Raw genomic sequence first — 20,127 nt, 5'->3', positions numbered from 1 at the left:
TTCTACAATATCACAATGCTTCTAAAAAAACAGCCACCATTGTCATATTTTGAGTGTTTCCAAGTATGGACAAAAAGTCAGCCTACCTTTCTATACAATTTCCGTTGATCTGCAGTAATCACACATGAGCCAAATAATTCACAACAGGGATGTGCAGCCACTCAGCTCCCATGCTGAAAGCAGCCTGGGCAGCTATTATTATTATTTTAATTCTTACGTAATATTTGAGAGCAGAAGGCTCATAAACATGTTCTTCCAGCTAGCATTAATTACCAGTTGCCGTTACTTTGTTTAATAAGGGCACAGCTGTCATGCAATGTGCTACAGCCTCAATGGCTTGCCTACCTGCTTGTATTTTCTGTTGATCATCTGGCTTCAGCAGCTTCCAGCTCTCTGTGTGACGAACAGCATAAAATGACTGAACTAGGAAGATCCACAGCTTATCATGCAGAGCCTGGATCTTGCACGTAAACCCCTGTGTTCAAGTAAGGAAATCAGCAGCTGGAAAGAGCCATATCGTCATAGCAACCAGTCATTACTCCTTACAGAATCGACTTACCTTTGAAGCTCGATCAATGATGTCATCACTTAGATTTGCTGAGTGGATGTATATGAGGTTTGTGAAGGCCAATTGTCCTGCACCGTAATTTTACACAGCTTGAAATCAAGCCACTCCTACAGAAGCTGTAACCCATAAATCATCCAGTCCCCACCCCACTGTTTTTTTAATGAATCTCTTCATAGCTTTTCACTTTTGACTATGTCACTACAAGGTCAAATCCACTGAGAGATCCAATAATGCATCTCACTAAATTTTCATCACTCTTGCAAAGTCACCAATAGAAGAGGATCATAGGATAATACTATACGAGGGTATTTTTGGATACCAAAGAGGAACCTGCCAAATTTTAAAGCATGCCATTTGCCCAATGGGCACCACCCAGCACACTGTTAAATTCACTTTCAAAAAATAACCTTAATTAATCAAGAGTAAAGCAATGTAAAAAATTCACAGTATCACTGAAACAAGTAAAAATTCCAAAAAATTGCAGCTATTTATAAAATATAATGCCTGCTTTACATTATACGATAATCTCAATACAGGGTACAGAATAAAGCACAGTAGAATCATAGAAGAATAGACTGATAAAAGAGTAAAGTAGAAGAGAACAGAAATACAGATAAATAATTGTTTGTAAGATGCAGCAGAACAGATTCAATCAAAAGCCTGTGTGAACAAATGAGTCTTGAGTTGGCAGGAAAAGCTTGTAAGATTAGGCACCAACTATAGCTATCCATGCTTCCTTCTCTAAAATATATCACCTACCAACAAGGAAACATCTGATGATAAGCAAGACTAACATTTGGAAAGACTGTGACCAGGGGTTACAACTCACCAATCCCTCTGAATTAGACCCATTTTATAGAAGAGTAACACAGAAGACAGGCATAAAAGAAAGCTCGTTTAACATCAGAATGCAGGTCCTGCTGATTTTGGTGAGGTATCAAAAAACATGCACAGGACTACAATCCTAAGGAGTGTGTGCCAAAAAGGAATAGTCAAAACTCCCATGCCACATACTAGCTGCAAACTTGTTCTCCAAGTGCCAGTTCTTATTCAGCCAAAATGCCACTCTCCACACCCAAAGTGAAGGTACTATCAGACTTAACAGAACTCCAAGGGTTGCATCACCATCATCAAAACTCAACAACTGTCAAATGGGAAACCCCCAAGCAGCCAAATAAGGATTCAGTGGGAAGTATCTGCTGAGGAAAATAAACTGAACAAGGGGAGTTTATGTTGGAAAGCTGTAAAAGGGCATGGCTTCCCTCCATGTTGCAGCACTTTATTGCAGTTGCCACTCGTCTATGTAATTGCTAGACTAGAACTGTCTATTCCATGCCACTTGATCTGAGCCCAGCTTCCCATGGGACTGACATTTTTGAGAATCTGTTCATAAAACAAACAAAACTTCAACTGTGAAAAGTGTTACTTTTGAATTTTTAAGACCTACCATCTCATTCACGCTTGCAGAACTTAATAAAGTGTCCAGAGCTATTAGAAGACTGCAACTATTTTCAGTGTTTATACCCCTCTGAATGGCCTCAAAGACTTGATCAAGGAGGTCCGCTTTGCTGCTCATGGCCTGAGCCTGGAAGAAACCATCACAGAAGCAGTTGGTTGAAACCAACACTTAAAATCCATTTTGGTAGTAGAACTGAGATGTATCTTATAGATAATACTCTCTCATTACTCTCCCCTTTCTAGTACTCAGTAGTCAACCAGATATTTGTACTATACCAACAGAAAACAGTAGCATTTGTGTACATTATCAATGTTAACTTAGAATACTTTCACCAGTTTTGATCTACCCGTATTTAAAATATTTTCACCATGCATTCTCAGACAACACTGACTCCCTTTCCTTTTTTTCATCCCTTCATCATACTTGGATGACAGAAGAACAGCACAATCCTACACATCTTGATTCATAAGGCAACTCACACATAATTTGATAAGGCCTTTGTTTTGAACCAACAACATTCTAGGGGCATCTTAAGAACTTTCAGAGAGGTTTGAAGAGCAATTCCATGGTTCCTGGATAAGTGCCCCAGAGACCATAGGATGGCTCTGATCACCCCTCTGATTCTGAAGCTGAAGACAGTACTGACCTGAAAAGAGATTCCCTCTTAGCCAGCAAGAACTATCCCAGTTTTGTCTCCAAGGTTATGACCTTGGAGAGGGAGGAAAGTTAGGGCATCAGGTTGTTAGGGTGGGAAGGAGACTGGAGCGGTCGGATATGATTTATTCTGAGCAACACCTTCCCTCTCCCTTCCAAAGTGCCCTTGCTGTATATTTGCCTGAGTTCACAGTTGAGAAGGATTATGGAACAATTAGTGTTCATGACATTTGATAATGAAAATTATGTGACCTTGCATTTTGCCTCATTTGTGTTGCTGGACTGGAAAGTGAGAGCTAGCCATGTTGCTCAGCTCTGAATGTTCCTGCCATTTTTGTTATGTTTTGTTGTTTTGTTATCTAAACCATACAAGTGTTACTACTACTATTTCTACACTAAACCATTGAAAATGTCTCACAGCATTTCCTAAGAACAACCAAGGAACCAGAACGTTTTCAACTCAAGGAAAAATCATTCCTTCCTTTTGAAGCCAGCTTCCAGCTAAAGCTATATAGTAGTTGGGAATCCAAGAGGCAGTTGTTCTTGGCACACACAAGTCACACCAAGACAAGAATGAAAAGGAGGAGGTGGAGGGAACTTGGAAATGTGGGGCTGAAGACTTTGAGATGACAGAGGTAATGCTTATCTCAAGGCCACACTCCCCATGCACTCAGGCAGGCTCTGGGAAGAGCCAAGATGCACAGGTGTTGGGTGGATGAATGGGAACAGAACTCTCTGAGTCAGAGAAACTTTGTACAACTCTTGATCCACATGACATGGTGGCAGGCGAGGACAGCCAGCCCACGAGAGAATAGGCATACAGAAAAGAGGTGTGCTTACTTCCAAATGGGCCCTTCAGAAGGGATTGGAACCTGACAAATGGAGAGTTTCCAGAAGCACTTGTTTAGATTGGGTTCAACGAACTGCTTTGTGTGCATGCACAGAGATGAATTATGTGATGGTTATGTTTGTTGGATATTCTTTGGCAAAGCTTTTTGCAAAGAAACTTTCTGTTCCCTTGAATGTGCAAAGGGAGGAAAACTTGGTGCGTCACAGCTGTTCTTGGTGCCTGTTTCAGGTCAGGGTGGCACTGACTTTTTGGATGAGCACAGTGAGGCCTGGGAAATGAGGTCTGTAGACACTGAGATGGCAGAGAAGGAAGCGCTCATCTCAAGGCTTCTGTCTCCAGGTGTTCAGGCAGACTCTGGGAACCAACAGGGTCTGGAAGTGCTGACAGGGCACATGGAAGAGGAACTATAGGAGCCTGGTGGGATCCTTAACCATGTGATATGGCATCAGGAGAGGGTGGAGTGAGGTGGGTCCAGGATTACTGAAAAGGAGGGTTCTTGAAAATAGTTTCTAGTTTCGGTTCAATGAACTGTTCAGTGCAAGCTCAGATTCCCTTTTTTGCTGGCTATAGCTTGCTGGAGCTACACTGGAAATAAAGAAATTTTGCCAAAGAACTGTCTGTTTGAAAGAAAGGAAAGTGGGGAACCTATCTCCTAGGAACCTAGCCCATGATAGCCTCTGTTATAACACTACACAATTCAGGTATATTTTACCTGTAACAAAGCAAAAAAGCCTTCACTTTGAATTATCCCTGGGAAATTTGCCACCATAAATGAGACACACTCCTCTTGCAGCCTAGATGCCAAGGTAAGGGCTGTTTCAGTCCATTTCACCTGGGGAAGGCTACTGATCAGTCGGCTGGTTTCCATCAGAAGATGGGCTGAATTCTGTGGACTCTTGAAATGAAAGAATACATGGGATCTCTAAACAACATTGGAGGCATAGTTTTCAAGCCATCTTTCAATATATCCTATCAACAAACAATTCAAATGCCCTCTCCCTTTAATTATAGTCAAATGTTTTCAATATTAAATGTTCCCAAGGACATCCTAAAAATATGCAAATCAATACTGAAGTTGCTTCATTTAGCAGAGCATAAGTTCATTAGGAGGTAAATTACATTTTAAAAAGTATTCTGAGATCTATAATGAGGAAAGTATTAAGGTTAGAAATCCTGAAATGGAAAAACAGGTTGCTTACCTGTAACTGATGTTCTTCGAGTGGCCATCTGTGCAGTCACACATATGGGTTCTGTGCCTGCACAGTGCCTTTGGCCGGAAGATTGATAGCTAACGGTTTGGTGGGAAAACTCCGCTCCCCTCCCCACTAGCAGTATATATGGAGTGGAGTGTCCGCCATTTTCCAGTCTTTGATAGACTGGATGTTTGCTATCTACAGAAAAATAAATTACAGCTAGACTAAACAGAAAAAATTCGTCGGTACCGAAGAAAGAATAGAGCCACCCAAGGACACCAAGCGGGGCTGGCGGGTGGACTGTGTGACTCAAAGAACATCACTCAAAGATGGCCACTCAAAGAACATCAGTTACAGGTAAGCAACCTGCTTTTCTTCGTTGTGGCCTCTGTGCATCACACATATGGGTAGAATAACAAGCTTAACTGAAATGGTGGAGGGAGGTGTCATCAACGAAGAATAGTTGAAAGAACGGCTCTGCCAAAGGAGCAGTCCTGTCTAGCACAAACATCCAGTCTATAATGCCTAGCGAAAGTACATGGAGTAGCCCAGGTGGCAGCTCTGCAGACACCCTCAATCGGAACTCCCGACGCAAAAGCTGAGGAAGCAGCTACAGCTCTAGTAGAATGACTCTGGGAAACTGTAGGTAAGTCTATCTTGGCCAACTGATAGGACAGAGTAATAGTGTGAACTATCCATTTGGACAGTCTCTGAGGAGTAACTGGGAAACCTTGATTTTGTTCCAAGTATTTAACAAAGAGCCTATTGGAATGTCGAATAGACTCAATCCTTGATCTATAGAAGGCTAGACAGTGCTGGACGTCGAGAGTATGCAGGGATCTCTCAGTCGGATTCAAAGGAGACGGGAAAAAGGCAGGCAAGATAATCTCCTGGTCCATGTGAAAAGACGTAGCCACTTTTGGAAGAAAAGGCGGATCCATTCGCAGAACTACCTTCTCTTTGTGAAAGTTCAAAAATGGAGGGTCTACCCTGAGGGCACAGAGTTCACTAGATCTCCGGGCTGAAGTAACTGCTACAAGGAAAGCAGTTTTCCAAGAAACAAGACGTAAGTCAATTGTTGCCAAGGGTTCGAAAGGAGGTCTTGTCAGTGCCTGTAACACCACTGAAAGACTCCACATAGGCATAAGCGGTCTGACCGTCGGATGGAGGTTGCAGAGTCCCTTAAGAAATCTCTTAACCAATGGTTGAGAAAAAATGGAAGAACCCTGCACTGTACCGCGGTAATAGGAAATTGCCACCATATACACTCTTATGGAGGATGGTTTAAGTCCAAAATGGTGGAGTTCTAAAAGGAACTGGAGGATATGATCTATGGATGCAGAGTTTGGTGAAAACGAGTGAGATTCAGCAAAACTAGAGAATCTACGCCACTTCACCACGTATGATTTTTTGAGTGGACGGCCTTAGCGCAGAATCGAGAATATATTGGATGTCTGGATGAAGAACTCGTGAAGCTGACAGAATATTCGTTGGATCCAAGGATGCAGAGGAGGTAGATGGATTCACAGCGTGGAATGGTGTGTCGGATCTAGGGATAGGATCAGTTGGAACTGCAGATGGCGTCGGTACTGGGCTGACGTTGACTGCTATCAAATTCGTCAGGCTGGCAGTTTCAGCAACGCTAGATCCGGGTGCCGGATCATGCCCTCCCGCTGAGTTATGAGATAAGGAATGGGAGGGAGTTGAAGGTATTCCTCCTGAGAAATGCAAAGAAGTGTCGAGAACCATGGCTGGCGTGGCCACCAAGGAGTTAGCAGCAGTCCTGTGGCCCCGTCGTGAATTATCTTTTCTATTACTCTCATGATGAGGGGAATTGGGGGGGAAAGCGTAAGATGTCTTATCGTTCCAAGGGATCATAAAGGCATCCCCAGATGACCCCTGTCCGATTCCCGCTCTCGAGCAAAAAGTCTCACACACCCTGTTCTGTTGGGTGGCGAATAGGTCTATATCTGGGAGGCTCCATCGCTGGAACAGCCTGTTGCATGTCTGACGGTCCAGTTCCCATTCGTGCAACTTGGACATGTGTCTGCTTAAGAGATCTGCTTCCACATTGTCTGTACCCGCTAGATGTACTGCTATCAGGGTAATATCTCTCGGTATGCACCACTCCCAGATTTGCATCGATAGCCGGGCTAACGTTGGTGACTTTGTCCCCCCTTGCTTGTTCAAGTAAAAGACTGTGGCAATGTTGTCTGAGGTTATCTGGATGACTCGACAGCAAAGCACATCCTCGAATGATTGTAGTGCTTTGAATACTGCAAGAAGTTCCAGGAAGTTGATATGATTCCTGGACTCGTGTCTGTTCCATACGCCCTGCGTGCATAGGCCAGAACACAGGGCTCCCCATCCCAGCAGAGACGCGTTGGTACCAAGAGTCACTGTAGGGTACTGAGGTCGGAACGGAACTCCGATGTTTAGGTTTTCTGATGCCGTCCACCATAGTAGAGATTGTAGGACGGAGGACGGGAGTCGAATCCGCTTTGTAGGTAAATCTGTCTGTGGCTGGAACATTCTGTTGAAGAACAGTTGAACGGGGCGAAGCCGAAGTTTGGCATATGGAACTACAGCAATGGATGCTGCCATGTGCCCCAAAAGTCTCTGAACAGATCAGGCAGGAACAGTTCCGTCTCGTCAAATTCGGCGGATGTGTCAAGCGATAGTGCGTTGTCTGTCTTGAGGGAGGAAGGCCTTCGCCACCGTAGAATCCAGCCGGGCTCCAATAAAGTTGATCATCTACGTAGGGACAGGAGAAGATTTCTCATGATTAATGCAGAGTCCATCTTCCTTCCCTCTTTGTCGCGGGGCGCTGTGTGACCCCGTGCATCCCGGCCTTGAGAAGATTCCACCACTACCAAGTTCGGTTTGGGGTGGCGGAGGAGGAACGGAATGTCCCCCTCCTGAATTCTGTACATAGCTTCATATCTTCTCGAGGTCGGTTGAGGTTGAGCCAGGAGGTCCCATGGTTGGGTCATCGCTTGCTGAAGAGTGGTAATGAGTGGTAAAGCGATGGAGATCGATTGTTCGCCCTGCACTACATCGTAGAAACGATCGGTGCTGGGACCAGGTTGTTGACTGGCCTCGATTTCCCGCGACTTCACCAGCCTGGACATCAATTCAGCAAACGAGATGTGCGGCTCTTCCGGTGATGCAGGGCCTTGCAAGGTGACTGCAGCATCAGGCGAAGTCCAATCGACCTCGGACTCGTCTGGGTCCACTCAATATGGAGGCGGGACGCTGGAAGAAGAGTCCCCTGGCGACTGCGATCTACCGCTCTCCCGAGACGGAGCACACCCGGCTTCTCTCGAGGCTGTAGAATGAGGTCGATCCCGAGGAGCTGGTGGAGAGGATCGGCCTCTAGCAGCCGGGTAGTATCCGACAGATGGATAGTCGGGCCATCTTGGTGCAGAAGAGTACCGGGAATGGTACCAGTCGTCAGAACAGGCTTCAGGAGACCGGCTCCTATGGCTTCTCGGTGGGGACAATCCAGTTCCAGTGTCGAGTCGAACAGGCGGCATAGGCGTCGGGGATCGGGCCCTCGGTGGGGAGTCTTGAATCTCGCCATCGGAAATTGAACCACGAGGTGGATCCTGGTGCAGTTCAGATCCCGTACGGCGTGGAGAGGCTGAAGGAGTAACTCTCATCGCCACCTGAATGGCCGGACCCGAAGGCATCAGTACCGGAACTGCGGTCGGGACTGAGGAAGCCGCCGAACCCGAATGTTGGTGTTTCGAATGCTCAGGTTTCTTCGGTTTTTCAGCCGGTTTTTCGGCCTTATCCCTTTTGGCCTTCTTGTGCACAGATGGCTTCTCAGGGCCGCTGTGCTTCCTCTTTTCCCGCTGTTTCTTGGGTGGGGAAACAGGTTGATCACCGTGGCGGGAGCACCTTTGCCTAAAGGGCGTGAGGGCAGAGCAGCAGAGGAAGGGGCCGGACGTTGCGGCAGATCGGCTGAAGACAGATGGCGGTCAGGTGAAGCCGAGGTTGTAGCAGGCTTAGCCACCTGCCGGTCCGATTGTAGGAGAGCCTGGTCCCACAGGAGCTTACGTAAGCGGTTCTCCCTATCCTTCCTGGCCTGTTTAGAGAAGGCCGGGCAATGGCCGCATTTGTCCATCCTGTGACCCTCCCCTAAACAGAGGAGGTACAGGTTGTGTGGGTCCGCAGCAGGCATTTTGGAGCCACACTCTCCACACTTGCGGAACGCCGCTCGTTGCGCCATCACGGAAAAAGGAAAAAAAGGAGGATAGTATAGCGGGAGTAGATAATATTTTTGCTTTTTGTTTTTTTTAATAGGAACAAGAAGAACGAGAAAAAACGGAGAGAGAAACTAGAACAATAAGAGCAATATAACTAGGGATACTAACTTGGAAAAAGAGAAAAAGAGTTCGAAGCAAGAGAGCACGAGGAATGATCTAAGCGAAAGCGAAGCGGCACGAGGCACAACGAACAGTGGTCGCAAAGACTGGAAAATGGCGGACACTCCGCTCCATATATACTGCTAGGGGGGAGGGGAGCAGAGTTTTCCCGCCAAACCGTTAGCTATCAATCTTCCAGCCAAAGACACTGCGCAGGCACAGAACCCATATGTGTTCACAGAGGCCACGACAAAGAACCAAGCAAACTTTACTGCTGCAAAACCCCCAAAAAGAAACCCACATGGGAGAGTTATAGACTTATTTGCAGCTAACCTAACTTATGCTTAGGACTCAGGCCAGATTCACATTTCAGGTATTTGTATGTGGTAGCTGCACATCGGAGAGCTAGAGCCGGTGGCAGCTGTTTAGGCATGTTCACATCCCCTTCTCTCTGTTTCTTTACTTACAAAAACATTTATGTATACATTTCTATTCCGTCTTTCCTTCCAATACTCAAGGCATCTAGCATAAAGATAAAACCAAAACAATTCAAAAATAAACAAAATTCAAAGAGAGTTAAAACTGTTAAGTAAAGCAGCAATCCACTGTTTATGAATACAGTATTTCATAAGTAGCTCAAATCAATAAAAAGTAAAATTTACAAACAAAATCCTTTCCTAAAATGCAAGGTTGTTACCAACTTAGGAAAAGTCACTAAGGAGGGAGTAAGATGGTTTTCCTTCCATGATTATAGGTGAGTGTGTCTTTTTCACAATCTATGGAGTTGACTAGGAAACTTGTGATGCGCAAGTGGCAAACATTTCAAGACATAAAGAGTTACTTGTTGACTTTGAATGGATGTGCTACTGGCTGATTTTTTTTTAAATGCAAAAAGTGAGGATGAGAAGCAAAGTTGATTTACAGGCCAGAATTAAAGGACAGTATTGCATGAGTCTTGAACAGTTATTACATGCAAAGCAGAAGATGCATTTTGATCTTCAAAACAAGTTCACTTCCTGATAGACAACTTGGTATACACAGACTATATGCAGAGAACGTCAACATAAATCCTGCTTAGAGTAGACCCAATAAAATAAATGGGACGAATTAGTCATGATTAACTTCAATTTCATTGGTTCTATTCTATGTAGGAGTGACATTGGCTTTGGCTCCAAATGAACTGATCAACATCTTACTTGTATCAATGTCTCTGTATTTATAAACAAGCAAACCAAACTTACCAAAGACTGAATCAGTGTTCTAAAGCAATCATTTTGAAGGTCAGTGGGTAAACTAGCGAAGTTCTTCTCTGACCAACATCTTACAAAATTTTGAACTATCCACCTGTTGAAAGAAAAGCAAATCAATCCCTCCATCAAATTTCCCATCATATAATGCCTTCATGGACAAATTGAAAGGCTCTTCACATTGCAGGACAAAATGCAAATACTTTTTCAAGATTTTGGCTAATATTATGACTGTAGTTTAAAGCAGAGTTTAAGACTAAACTGTGAAAAGGGTAAAAGAAGAATAAAAAAAATTAACTTACTTCATGCAAGCGTCATAGAGGCTTTTTGCTCCCACAGAATGGGCAATGGCTAGACATTCTAAAACAGGTGGATGCTTTCCAGGCACAGGCTGAATTGTTAGAAAAAAAGCACAGTTACTGCATTTACATAACCTTATGGCAAATTCCAAGCTGCTAATTTTAAGAAGAAACATTTGTAGCAAACAGAGGCGCACGAGCGTGCATGCGTGATCTCTAACACAGATTCCAATGGAATCAATATTTCGCTATTCATTCTGCAACCCAATTTACTTGACCACTTCATCTAAAACAGCTTGCCTCACCTAAAACAAGACCTTGGGTTCCCTACATATTTGGGCCTACAATTCCCATCACCTCCAGCCAGCATAGCCAATGCTGAGGAATGATGAGAGCTGTGGGCTAGAACATCTGCAGAGCCACATGTGGCCCACCCCTGAATCTAATACAATCATTTAAAAAAACCTTTTACTTCGAGGGGAAGCCTTCTCACATCCACACATCTTGTAATATTGCCCCCTGCTCCCAAACCAGTGAACATTTTAGAAGAATTCTAAAGAACTGCTGCCAGGGCACATACTCAGGCCACACAGGACACTGGCAAAACGGAGGTCTTACTGCCACCCTCCTTCTAAAAACATTAGCTAAAGTACATTCTGTGTATATTATTGATGAAAATGGTTTCTAATAAAGGAAGTTCCTTACAATGCCTCTTTATTTAATCCCGTTTCTGCAAAATTGCTGGAAGTAAATCTAATCAATTTAAAAATTAAAAGACAATTTCATTTCTATTGGCAAACTAATGACTTATTTACACATTTACCAAACAGAGAGCAAAAGCTTCACAACTCTATATTCTGGCTCACGGTACCCAAATCTAACAACTGATACCAAGAAATTTTGGTAGTTTGACTGCTATCACAATAGCATACAAGTAAAAATAAAAGAATACTTTGGAACAAACCTTTAGAAAGAAGTTGCAATAGTCCCTTTTCAGAATGTAGATAGCAACTTCTCTTAGGCCCTCAAGTCCATACATATCTGCAATGCTCAGTATGCAGCTGAAGCAAAAACAATAATGGAAGTTGCACATACAATAATCATATTAGAGCTATGGTGGCCCAGCACAGGAGCATTCCTGGGTAACTTGCATCACAAGGGTAATTCTACCTTTTGCATTTTAAATTGTTCACACTTTTTTAGAGACAGTTAAGTGATTTTTTTAGTGATGTTCTGTATTCCAGCAACTTGTTGAATTTACAAGAAATTCAACATGTTTTGCAACCTCTTTATGTGAACTTCAAATGGGCAATTCATGCTACATATAGAGGTTGCATGTTTCAGTATGCTAACTACAAAAGAGGGAATCCAAGTCAGTTGTTTGTGTTGATGCAATTAACAATTCTTTCAATTGTTAATTGCATCAACAATTGCACCTGGAAGATGCAAAACAACAAGAGAAGCATGTGGGTCACATCACTGGGCACGAGGATGATGTGACTTTCCCCTGTAAGCGTGTGGAACAGATTTGATGGGGGAGGGGGTGCAGTGGGAGGAGGAATTGCTCTTCCTGGTTTTTGTGACAGAACCAGTTCCATCAGTAGAAGGGCACCACTGGATCCAACCCTCAGTGTCTTAAAATGTGCTGAAAAATGGTCAGACATACAAGGGTACAGACTTGGTAAGTCATGTCACATCTTTAATGTTAAAATACTTGTCGATAAGTATTAGGTAACTTGAATTACTTGAATGATGTTGTCAACACAGCAATGCACTATCTTTTGTATTTGGACTTTATTTATTTATTTATTTATTTATTTAGAAATCTGAATATCTGCTCATAAATACAGAGAAAGACCTCCAGTATTGGATTGTACAATTAGTTTAAGCACTAACAGTCTTCTAAACTCATTTTCTTTTCAATTAATCCTTTCAGACCAAGCATGTATACATGTACTCTTATACATGAACATATTCAAACTTCAGTTCAAACCACAAAATACTCCCATATTAAAATTTACTGATATTTAAAGAACAAAGCAAGGTGTAATTTCGCCATTTTCAGCATACTATAATCCATTAATCTGATTCAGGGATATACCACTCAAACAAAGCTTAGAGTTTACACTTTACATTTTTAAGCTACGTCAACACATAAACCCTTAAGTGGTGAGATGAGCTGTGCAGTCTTGTTTTTCAAAGCAGAACTACTGAAGAAAGATGAACTGTAGTGAGGCAAACAAAATTCTGGCTATTTAACCATGCAATCCTATGCACATTTACTCAGAAATAAGTCCAAGTTATGGGTCTTGCTCCCAGAAATGTTGTTGTAGGATTGTAATCTAAAGGGTTCATCAAAAAGAGCCCAGAGAATGGAACCCCGTTGAAGAAGTGCAAAGGGATCGCTGGGTGAAAATGACATGGCAACTGTTTGTTGAGTTGCCATGTGAATCCAACTCAGACCAATTCCCACCAAGTGGCTTGTCTTTAGGCCATCCTGACAACCCATGGCTTGTGTTGATGCAATTAACATTTCTTTCTACCTCTTTCAATTGTTAACTGCATCAACAACTGTACCTGGAAGGTGCAAAACAACAAGAAAAGCATGCAGGGTCACATCACTGGGCACCCACAATGGATCGTCCTATCATCTAAACCCAGCTGAATGGTACAATTATAGATTGTGAGAAGTGGACAACAAGCTTCTGGATGAAAATGGCAACCTCCCCTTGCTGCTTCTGGAGATCTCACCTGTCCTGCTGCCAGTGACAGCCAGAAACAGCCCTTTCGCTGATGCCCCTGTAGCACTTTGAACAACTGCCAATGCTTTGCCCATTTAATGCCGCAAATATGCACGAATGTGCTCTTTCCGGTATGCGCTTTCTTGCTTAGTTGAGTACCTTGTCAGTTACAGCTATCAAATGGTAACAGAATCATTAAGCATGACTGCATATAGCCTAAATTGAGTGCCTGGCTGTCAGTTGGAACTAAGCAGAAAATGGGAAAACCATGAAGGTACGTGCTGGGCCGTATATCTCCCCCTTAACAAGGTGATCTGTGTCAGAAAAACCTGGAATTTCAATTTGTGAGGAGGAAATAAAACTCGGGTTTGTGGGAAAGATCAAGCGTCCAGACCATCTGTGGCTTTATTGTTTGGCCCAGGTTCCTGCGGTAGACTCACGATAATGTATTACCGGGCAGGCAGAGGTGAACTCACTGCAAAGCCTCAATACAACTACAGGGTATTTTATACCCTCCCAGTCATGCACACAGGCACAGAGCAATCGATGACAGAATGCAGGGATTACAATAAAATTCTGAGGTCACCACATACAGAACAGATAATGTCAGTCAATCATACAGTGACAATGAGATTACAATAATTCTAATTGCAGTGTATTGACACTTTAGTTGAGTAACTTGAACCCATCAGGTCTGCTTAGACATGTAAATTCAAGCTACTGATGAACTGATAAGCTCATCCAGACTCAGACCCTAAGTAATGCATCTGCCCCCTTCTGAATGGCCAGGGCACATGGAGCCCTCTGGGCTAGGAAAAGATACTTCCTGGCAAACTGTGAATTCCAAGGATTATTTAATAATTGTGAAGATATACAATGTATATTTGGACTAAATGGCCTGCCTACTGTAGCTTACAGCTAAATGTGAGAGAAAGAAGCGGGGGAGGAATGCCATTTTAAACAGTGACTTAGCTTGGTTTGAGGAGTATAAGATTGCTTCCACAATGCAAAAGCACATAGAAGCAATGTTTTTCTGACAGGATTTATTCAAATTTTCCCAACATCTGCTGAGTCCTAAGTGTTGAACTGGCACTCCTCGGTGCCCCCCAACTTTAAGACACTCCCCAAGGCTCCAGCTAGATTAGGAAGGGGAGATCTTAAGGATACTCGCCTTTTGCAGCTCTTTTTTGGGGGCACTTGTGGTGGTTCCCTGATTGTTGTCAAAAAGGCCTGAGAAGATAAGCTGGATGGGACTCAGTGAATGCATCAAACTAGGAGGGCCCCCATTTTACAACCTGTATGGTTGTGCGTGTGCACGCGTGTGTGTGGGCATGCGTGCGAGTGTGTGTTTTGGTAAGCGTCTGGGAAATATGTTCTTTTTAGTTTTGACAAGGAATAAGTGCAAATGTCATGGCTGAGCAGTAAGGGAGGGGAAATATACACAAACTTCATGGCTGGAAAGAAATGGAAGAGAACTTTATGTCATCTGCATAGGGTACTCTGTTCACCCATTAAGAAATTTCAAAGTATAAATACTTCTAAGAAAGTTTCTATGAAACTCATGTTCTAAAATATCAATATTTTGAGGCAATCGTCTAATCATAAGTGATTTATCCCTGGCTTGCCAGTCCATTCCAGGAATAATTTAAAGTGCTGAATATGATATTTCGAGCCTCACATGACTTAGGATCGGGATATTTGAAAGGCCATATTCTCCTAGATCAGGGGTCCTCAAATTTTTTAACTAGGGGGCCAGTTGAAAGGCACCAGTGTTGGGTGTGGGCCGGAAAGGTGGTGCCGGCGGTGTGCGAGGACCGAGGCGGGCGCAAGAGGCAGCAGCTCGCTCGCTTGGAGATCACTTTTTCCGAGTGAGCAAACCACTGCCTTCCCGCGTGTGAGGCGAGGTGGACAGCAGCAGGCGCACACGTGGGTGCGGGCGCATGCGTGGCGTGTCCAAATGGGCATGGCGGACCCATGTCCTAGATCATTTGCCTAGGTTTGCAAAGTCTCAGGAGAGGTCCCTTCTCTGTCTGGAGGCACATTTAGCAGGAAGATGCAAAGGCATCTTTTCAGTGGCTGCTGCCAGGGTTTGGAATTCTCCACCAAGGGCTCCATCTTAGCTGCCTTTCTAGTGGCGGGCAAAGACATATTGCCTCTGATGCTGAAGGTATATACAGCCATCATGACTGATAGCAGTTGATAGCCTTACCCTGCAATTAGCCTCATCCTCATCTCTGCCACCTTTAATTTATATGCTGCTTTTCCACATAACATGCCCAAAGTAGCCCATAAGTAGAGTAATACAAAAACAAGAATGCAGGGCAAGAAATCAGTTCCAGCACGACATTATTTCCATATCAGCTGAAATCATTTACTTCAGTAGCATAACGTTTGCAATTAATTACAAAATAATTACTATCTATCACTGGGATGCAATTTTCAGTTTATCTTAATCAGTAAAATGTAAGCTAAAGGTAAATTACCAATACTTGTTATGGGATGAGCAAACACACAACCAATAACCGATTCCCCCTAAATGCAGCAATCAACAGACACACTTTATCCAACCCATGTCTACCGGCCTTTCTGCTTTCTCACTCTTGCATTCTGGCAGAGTTATTAGTGCTCCAGGGACAAGGGAGGGTGATGATTTATCTCTTCCCCCGCATTTTGGATGCTCCTCCTGTCAAAGTTATCCTCTGTGTTATTTCTTTTGATGTTTTAATCATAACTTGGTTATTTTATTGTTAGCTGCTTTGAACACTAGTTTTAGTAGAGAGGAGGAGGCGGAGGAGGAGGCAGAGGAGGAGGCGGAGGCGTGATGAAAGAGAAAAGTGATAGCCAACAGAGGATTTATATGAGTGCAACTGCCATGGATAAACAAAAGAAGTCCACACAATTATGGAAACACAGGCCACATGAGTTTCAGTAAAAATTGTACATTTTCCAAAGTCTTCACTTGACAACAAATAACTAGAAGTACTCAGAAGATGAGTTAAGTACTTTTCCTCCTTCCCATACAGCTATTTTAATCACTGCCACCTCATCAACTCACCTTCTAAGTAAGAAATGGTGTTCTGAAGAACTCCACACACCCCTTTCCTCCTCAAATATAATTATAACACAGTGATTATTAATTCTGGCACCATTACTATTTCATTTATAGACTTTGTAAAGCACCTGCTACTTGACTGTAGATGAATTAGAAGCAGAACAGGCATTAAAAATAACATAACTTGACACCTACCCAGCATCTGCTTTGATTGGGAAATCCAGAATTGCTCCATAGATAAAATGCAAAACAACTGTCATTTCTACATGGTTTATGCTGCAAAACAGAAAGAAAAATCATTACAGACACCAGCATCTACAAAATCCAATAGACAGTTCACATTTTATAAATCCTAAGTGGTTCACCAGAATTGAATAGCTGTGAACTTGCAGAACTGTCTGCCTGGCCAGATTTTGTGGCAGAATATGGACCATGACCAATCAGCCTGTGAGGTGAGCTGTGTCTTTTATCCACCACTGCTCCCTGTGCCTGTTGCATCATGATCTCAACCAGGGGACTGGAAACTCCTTCTTCTGGTCAAGCTTTCCTCCTCCTGGTCAAAATCAGAATGGCTCTCTTTACTTCTCTACCAATGGCTCTCCACCAACTTCTGCTCCGCTCACATCCTGAATTCTTTCTTTAGAAAATTTATTTATATTTATTTATTTATTTATTTATTAATTAAAACATTTCTATGCCGCCCCATTCGCCGAAGCCTCGGGGCGGCTCACAACATAAAATTAAAATACTAGAAATAACAATATAAAATAAGTCGCCCTGGCCAGATAAAATAAGCAAATAATATTAACAATTAAAATGACGCTTAAAGGTCTTACTAATTTTATCCAGAAAACCCTTTCTGAGGCCATCAGTTTCTAATGCTACTAACTCATCATTACACACTCAATACTCATTTATTAAGGCCTATCTTCACCTGCCTTTGTCTTGTCAAGCTAACCCTGACTTTAACCACAGCGGGGCCAGCTTCAGGGATGGGCATGGACAGGCTGCTGCCAAGGCCCCACGCTCCAGCAGGGCCCTCTGAAAAGACTGCCTGTAGTTCTTCCTCATCCTTACTGCTGCAGCCTGTGTGTGCGCCAGACTCTTGCTTGGGTCAGAGAATGGTGGTGGTGGGAAGGAGGGGCAGTAGATGCCCACCTACTCACTAGCTTTCTGTCTGCATAGCAAGCAAGTGGGAGCAATATAATAAAGAGGATGAAGCTCAATCACAGCCAGAACCAGCTGCCCCGAGAGGTGGTGGAACCAGCAGTGGAACAAGCTGCCTAGAGAGGTGGTGGACTCTCCCACACCAGAGACATTCCAAAAGAAACTGGACAGCCATCTGAGTGGGATGGTGCAACATGGTGTTCTGCAACAGCAGGAGGTTGGACTCGATGGCCTTCATGGCCCCTTCCAACTCTACTAGTCTATGGTTCTATGACAGTGGGGTGAGAGAGGGAGGGGACTCTGTGAGCGCATCTTGCCAAGAGCTCTCCAGAACTATGAAGCCAGAACTGATTAACTGCATGGAGTAATTTCTATTAAACAGAAGATCTGGAAAGTGTTTTTCATTGCAGCTTTATTCTAATGAACAGAAACCCAAGAGCAAGAGGCTTGCTTCTTGAGTTCTTGTGAATGGAATGCATCTCATGGGATGCTCCTATGAGTGGAAAGGGGAAGGAGAAATTTCTGCCAATTACCTCTCCTTTCCACAGCCCCTGGTATGTCTGCTCTGTGGGGCTGGGGAACCAGACTAAAGTATAGGAGGTGGAATGGAGCCTGCCTGGGAAGCTGCAGAGGACACCATCCATCCCTTCTTCCATGAGAATACAGTCCCTTTAGGAAACAGAAGGCTAACTGGGGATACTACCAAATGCATTCCAGTGAATTAATCCTTCATTTCAAGATATGGCTTCCATAACGATAAGTGGGAACTGTGATATCTACTGTGACATATGGCTTCTCTGAAGATTCAGTAATAGTGACATTCTTTATTTTTGGTTAAGTGACAATATCAACACAGTTGTTTGACTATATGTGAGCACATGAGGTAGCCATAAAAGCAGCAGGAACAGGCAGTCCTGCTGCCTTGGCAGCTGGCCTCTCAAACAGCATTTTCATTGTTTCATGATAAGCCATATGCATGGCACTCTCAAGCGCTTAGTGAAACAAGCAACCTGAAAATCTGCCGTGGGTGGATGGGGTGAAAGGGGACATTTCCAGAGCAACAGTAGCTCATTTCAAACCAGGGCTTGATTCTGGTTTGCAATCCTTGTTTGCTGGGCAAGCACAAACCAGACCTTGCTATAGTTTGCCACGGCAAACTCTGAAGCTGGCAAGTAGGTGGCAAAGGAGCTTATCAGCCAAGTTTTCTTCTAGGCTCTTTCTCAGGGAACTGAAGATGGTCTGGGATTCTGTCTGAATTAAGCCAATGTACCTTATGCTCCAGGACTGAAAAAATGAGGGTCTCGGTTAAGGCAGAAACACAGTGATGAAGAGGCAACATGTGGGTTGCAGCTGAGGGGCCAAGGGCATGCAAGAGCAGGCCCCTGGAACTTGATACCCTCCAGAAGTGCTGGACTACAACTCCCAGCTTCTCCCAGTCAGCCATGCTGGGTTGGCACGACTGTGCAAGAAGCTTTCCACTCATATAATGAGACTTCTCTCTCTCTCTTGCTTTAAACTAGAGGAACATTTACTCAAAACAGCCCAACTTCCAGACTGAAGTTGCATACTCAAGAACACATTTAGCCCTCATCTGCTGTTCATAAGAAACAAAACTGAACTATTTCACTACCAGGGCTTGCTCCCTATCTCTTGGTGCTTTATGATACTTAAAGAATTCAGGTTTCCTGCCTCATTAGAAGATGTTTCTTTAAACAATGCTTTGTCTGGACCACAATCAGGGATGTGCAAAGAATCCATTTGGGGGTGGGCTCCCTGGACTCACACCCACATGCCACCACTGCTGCCAGCAGCTGTAAATGGGGAAGGAGTTGGGTGCACTGCCCCTTTTCTACATCCTGCAGCGGCTCCTGATGGGACAGTTGTAGGTTGCACAACTGGTTTGGACAATATGCTAAACTGTGGTTAATCTCAAACACACACATTTAATTACCTCCTCGAAGCCACACCAAAGAAAGAGAGGGAAGGAGAGAGCATGAGCTCAAAGCTTGCTGCAGCTTGTTCAGTGGGCACATTTTAATAAAGTGCTGGGAGTATGCTCAGAAAATGGCTGCCATGGGTGGTTCCTAGTCACAAACCAGTTGTGTGGCACCCATTTCCCAGAAGGACAATCAGTGAAACTGAAGGAAGAGTAATTTGCCCAAGAGCCTGGGTGCAAGACAGAGGTGGAGACAGAGCTACAAATGCCAAAGCACACATGTGCTCTCAACAAAGCACAACCAAATACCCATTTCCCAGATGGAAAACTGGTGATGGAAAACTGCTCAGTGAACACAGCCATGCCAAACCACACACTCCCTCAAAGAAAATATACACATGGACACATTTGCACACAGAGATTAGACGAAACAGAACCATATGCCCCACAAGAACTCGATATACTTTAGGCCCCTGGGCACTTCCTATAACCTCCCAGCCCTTTTCTCCCACTGAATGGCCAGGCATGCTTCAAAATGGAATATTGGGCTGCAGCCAGCCACCACTTTTATTTTCTAAGAGTGTGCCTGGG

General features: G+C 43.8%; 2 protein-coding genes across 7 annotated transcripts in view; both read right to left on the bottom strand.

The window, feature by feature from the left end:
• The window catches only part of BTBD8 (BTB domain containing 8), a 53,976-nt gene that overhangs the window by 12,880 nt on the left and 20,969 nt on the right, over window positions 1–20,127 (bottom strand). For 3 of the 5 annotated variants that reach the window (XM_044432348.1, XM_044432352.1, XM_044432351.1), the window contains 7 exons: window positions 16,629–16,709; window positions 11,605–11,701; window positions 10,644–10,732; window positions 10,336–10,438; window positions 4,244–4,426; window positions 2,016–2,153; window positions 346–475 (listed from right to left, as the gene is read on the bottom strand). In XM_044432348.1, the coding sequence (XP_044288283.1) occupies window positions 346–475; window positions 2,016–2,153; window positions 4,244–4,426; window positions 10,336–10,438; window positions 10,644–10,732; window positions 11,605–11,701; window positions 16,629–16,709 (821 nt within the window). The remainder of the gene's footprint in view (window positions 1–345; window positions 476–2,015; window positions 2,154–4,243; window positions 4,427–10,335; window positions 10,439–10,643; window positions 10,733–11,604; window positions 11,702–16,628; window positions 16,710–20,127) is intronic. The other 2 variants (XM_044432350.1, XM_044432353.1) reach the window with 2 other exon arrangements.
• On the bottom strand, window positions 5,174–8,891 carry LOC123024533. Of its 2 annotated transcripts, none has more exons than XM_044432355.1 (2): window positions 8,037–8,891; window positions 5,174–7,911 (listed from the first exon to the last, which is right to left on the bottom strand). In XM_044432355.1, the coding sequence occupies exon 2, from the start codon at window positions 7,326–7,328 to the stop codon at window positions 6,108–6,110; it is 1,221 nt and encodes a 406-aa protein (XP_044288290.1). In that variant the 5' UTR covers window positions 7,329–7,911; window positions 8,037–8,891; the 3' UTR covers window positions 5,174–6,107. Both variants share the same exon structure in this region, with proteins under 2 accessions (XP_044288290.1, XP_044288291.1).

This window comes from Varanus komodoensis, unplaced genomic scaffold, assembly GCF_004798865.1.
Source record: "Varanus komodoensis strain SLA01 unplaced genomic scaffold, ASM479886v1 scaffold24, whole genome shotgun sequence".
NCBI classification, from domain to species: domain Eukaryota; kingdom Metazoa; phylum Chordata; class Lepidosauria; order Squamata; family Varanidae; genus Varanus; species Varanus komodoensis.
This window is presented reverse-complemented; position numbering and strand designations above follow the sequence as displayed.

Coding starts and splice junctions, on each gene's coding strand:
- LOC123024533 (XM_044432355.1), bottom strand. CDS start 7,328: ATGGCAGCATCCATTGCTGTAGTTCCATATGCCAAACTTCGGCTTCGC.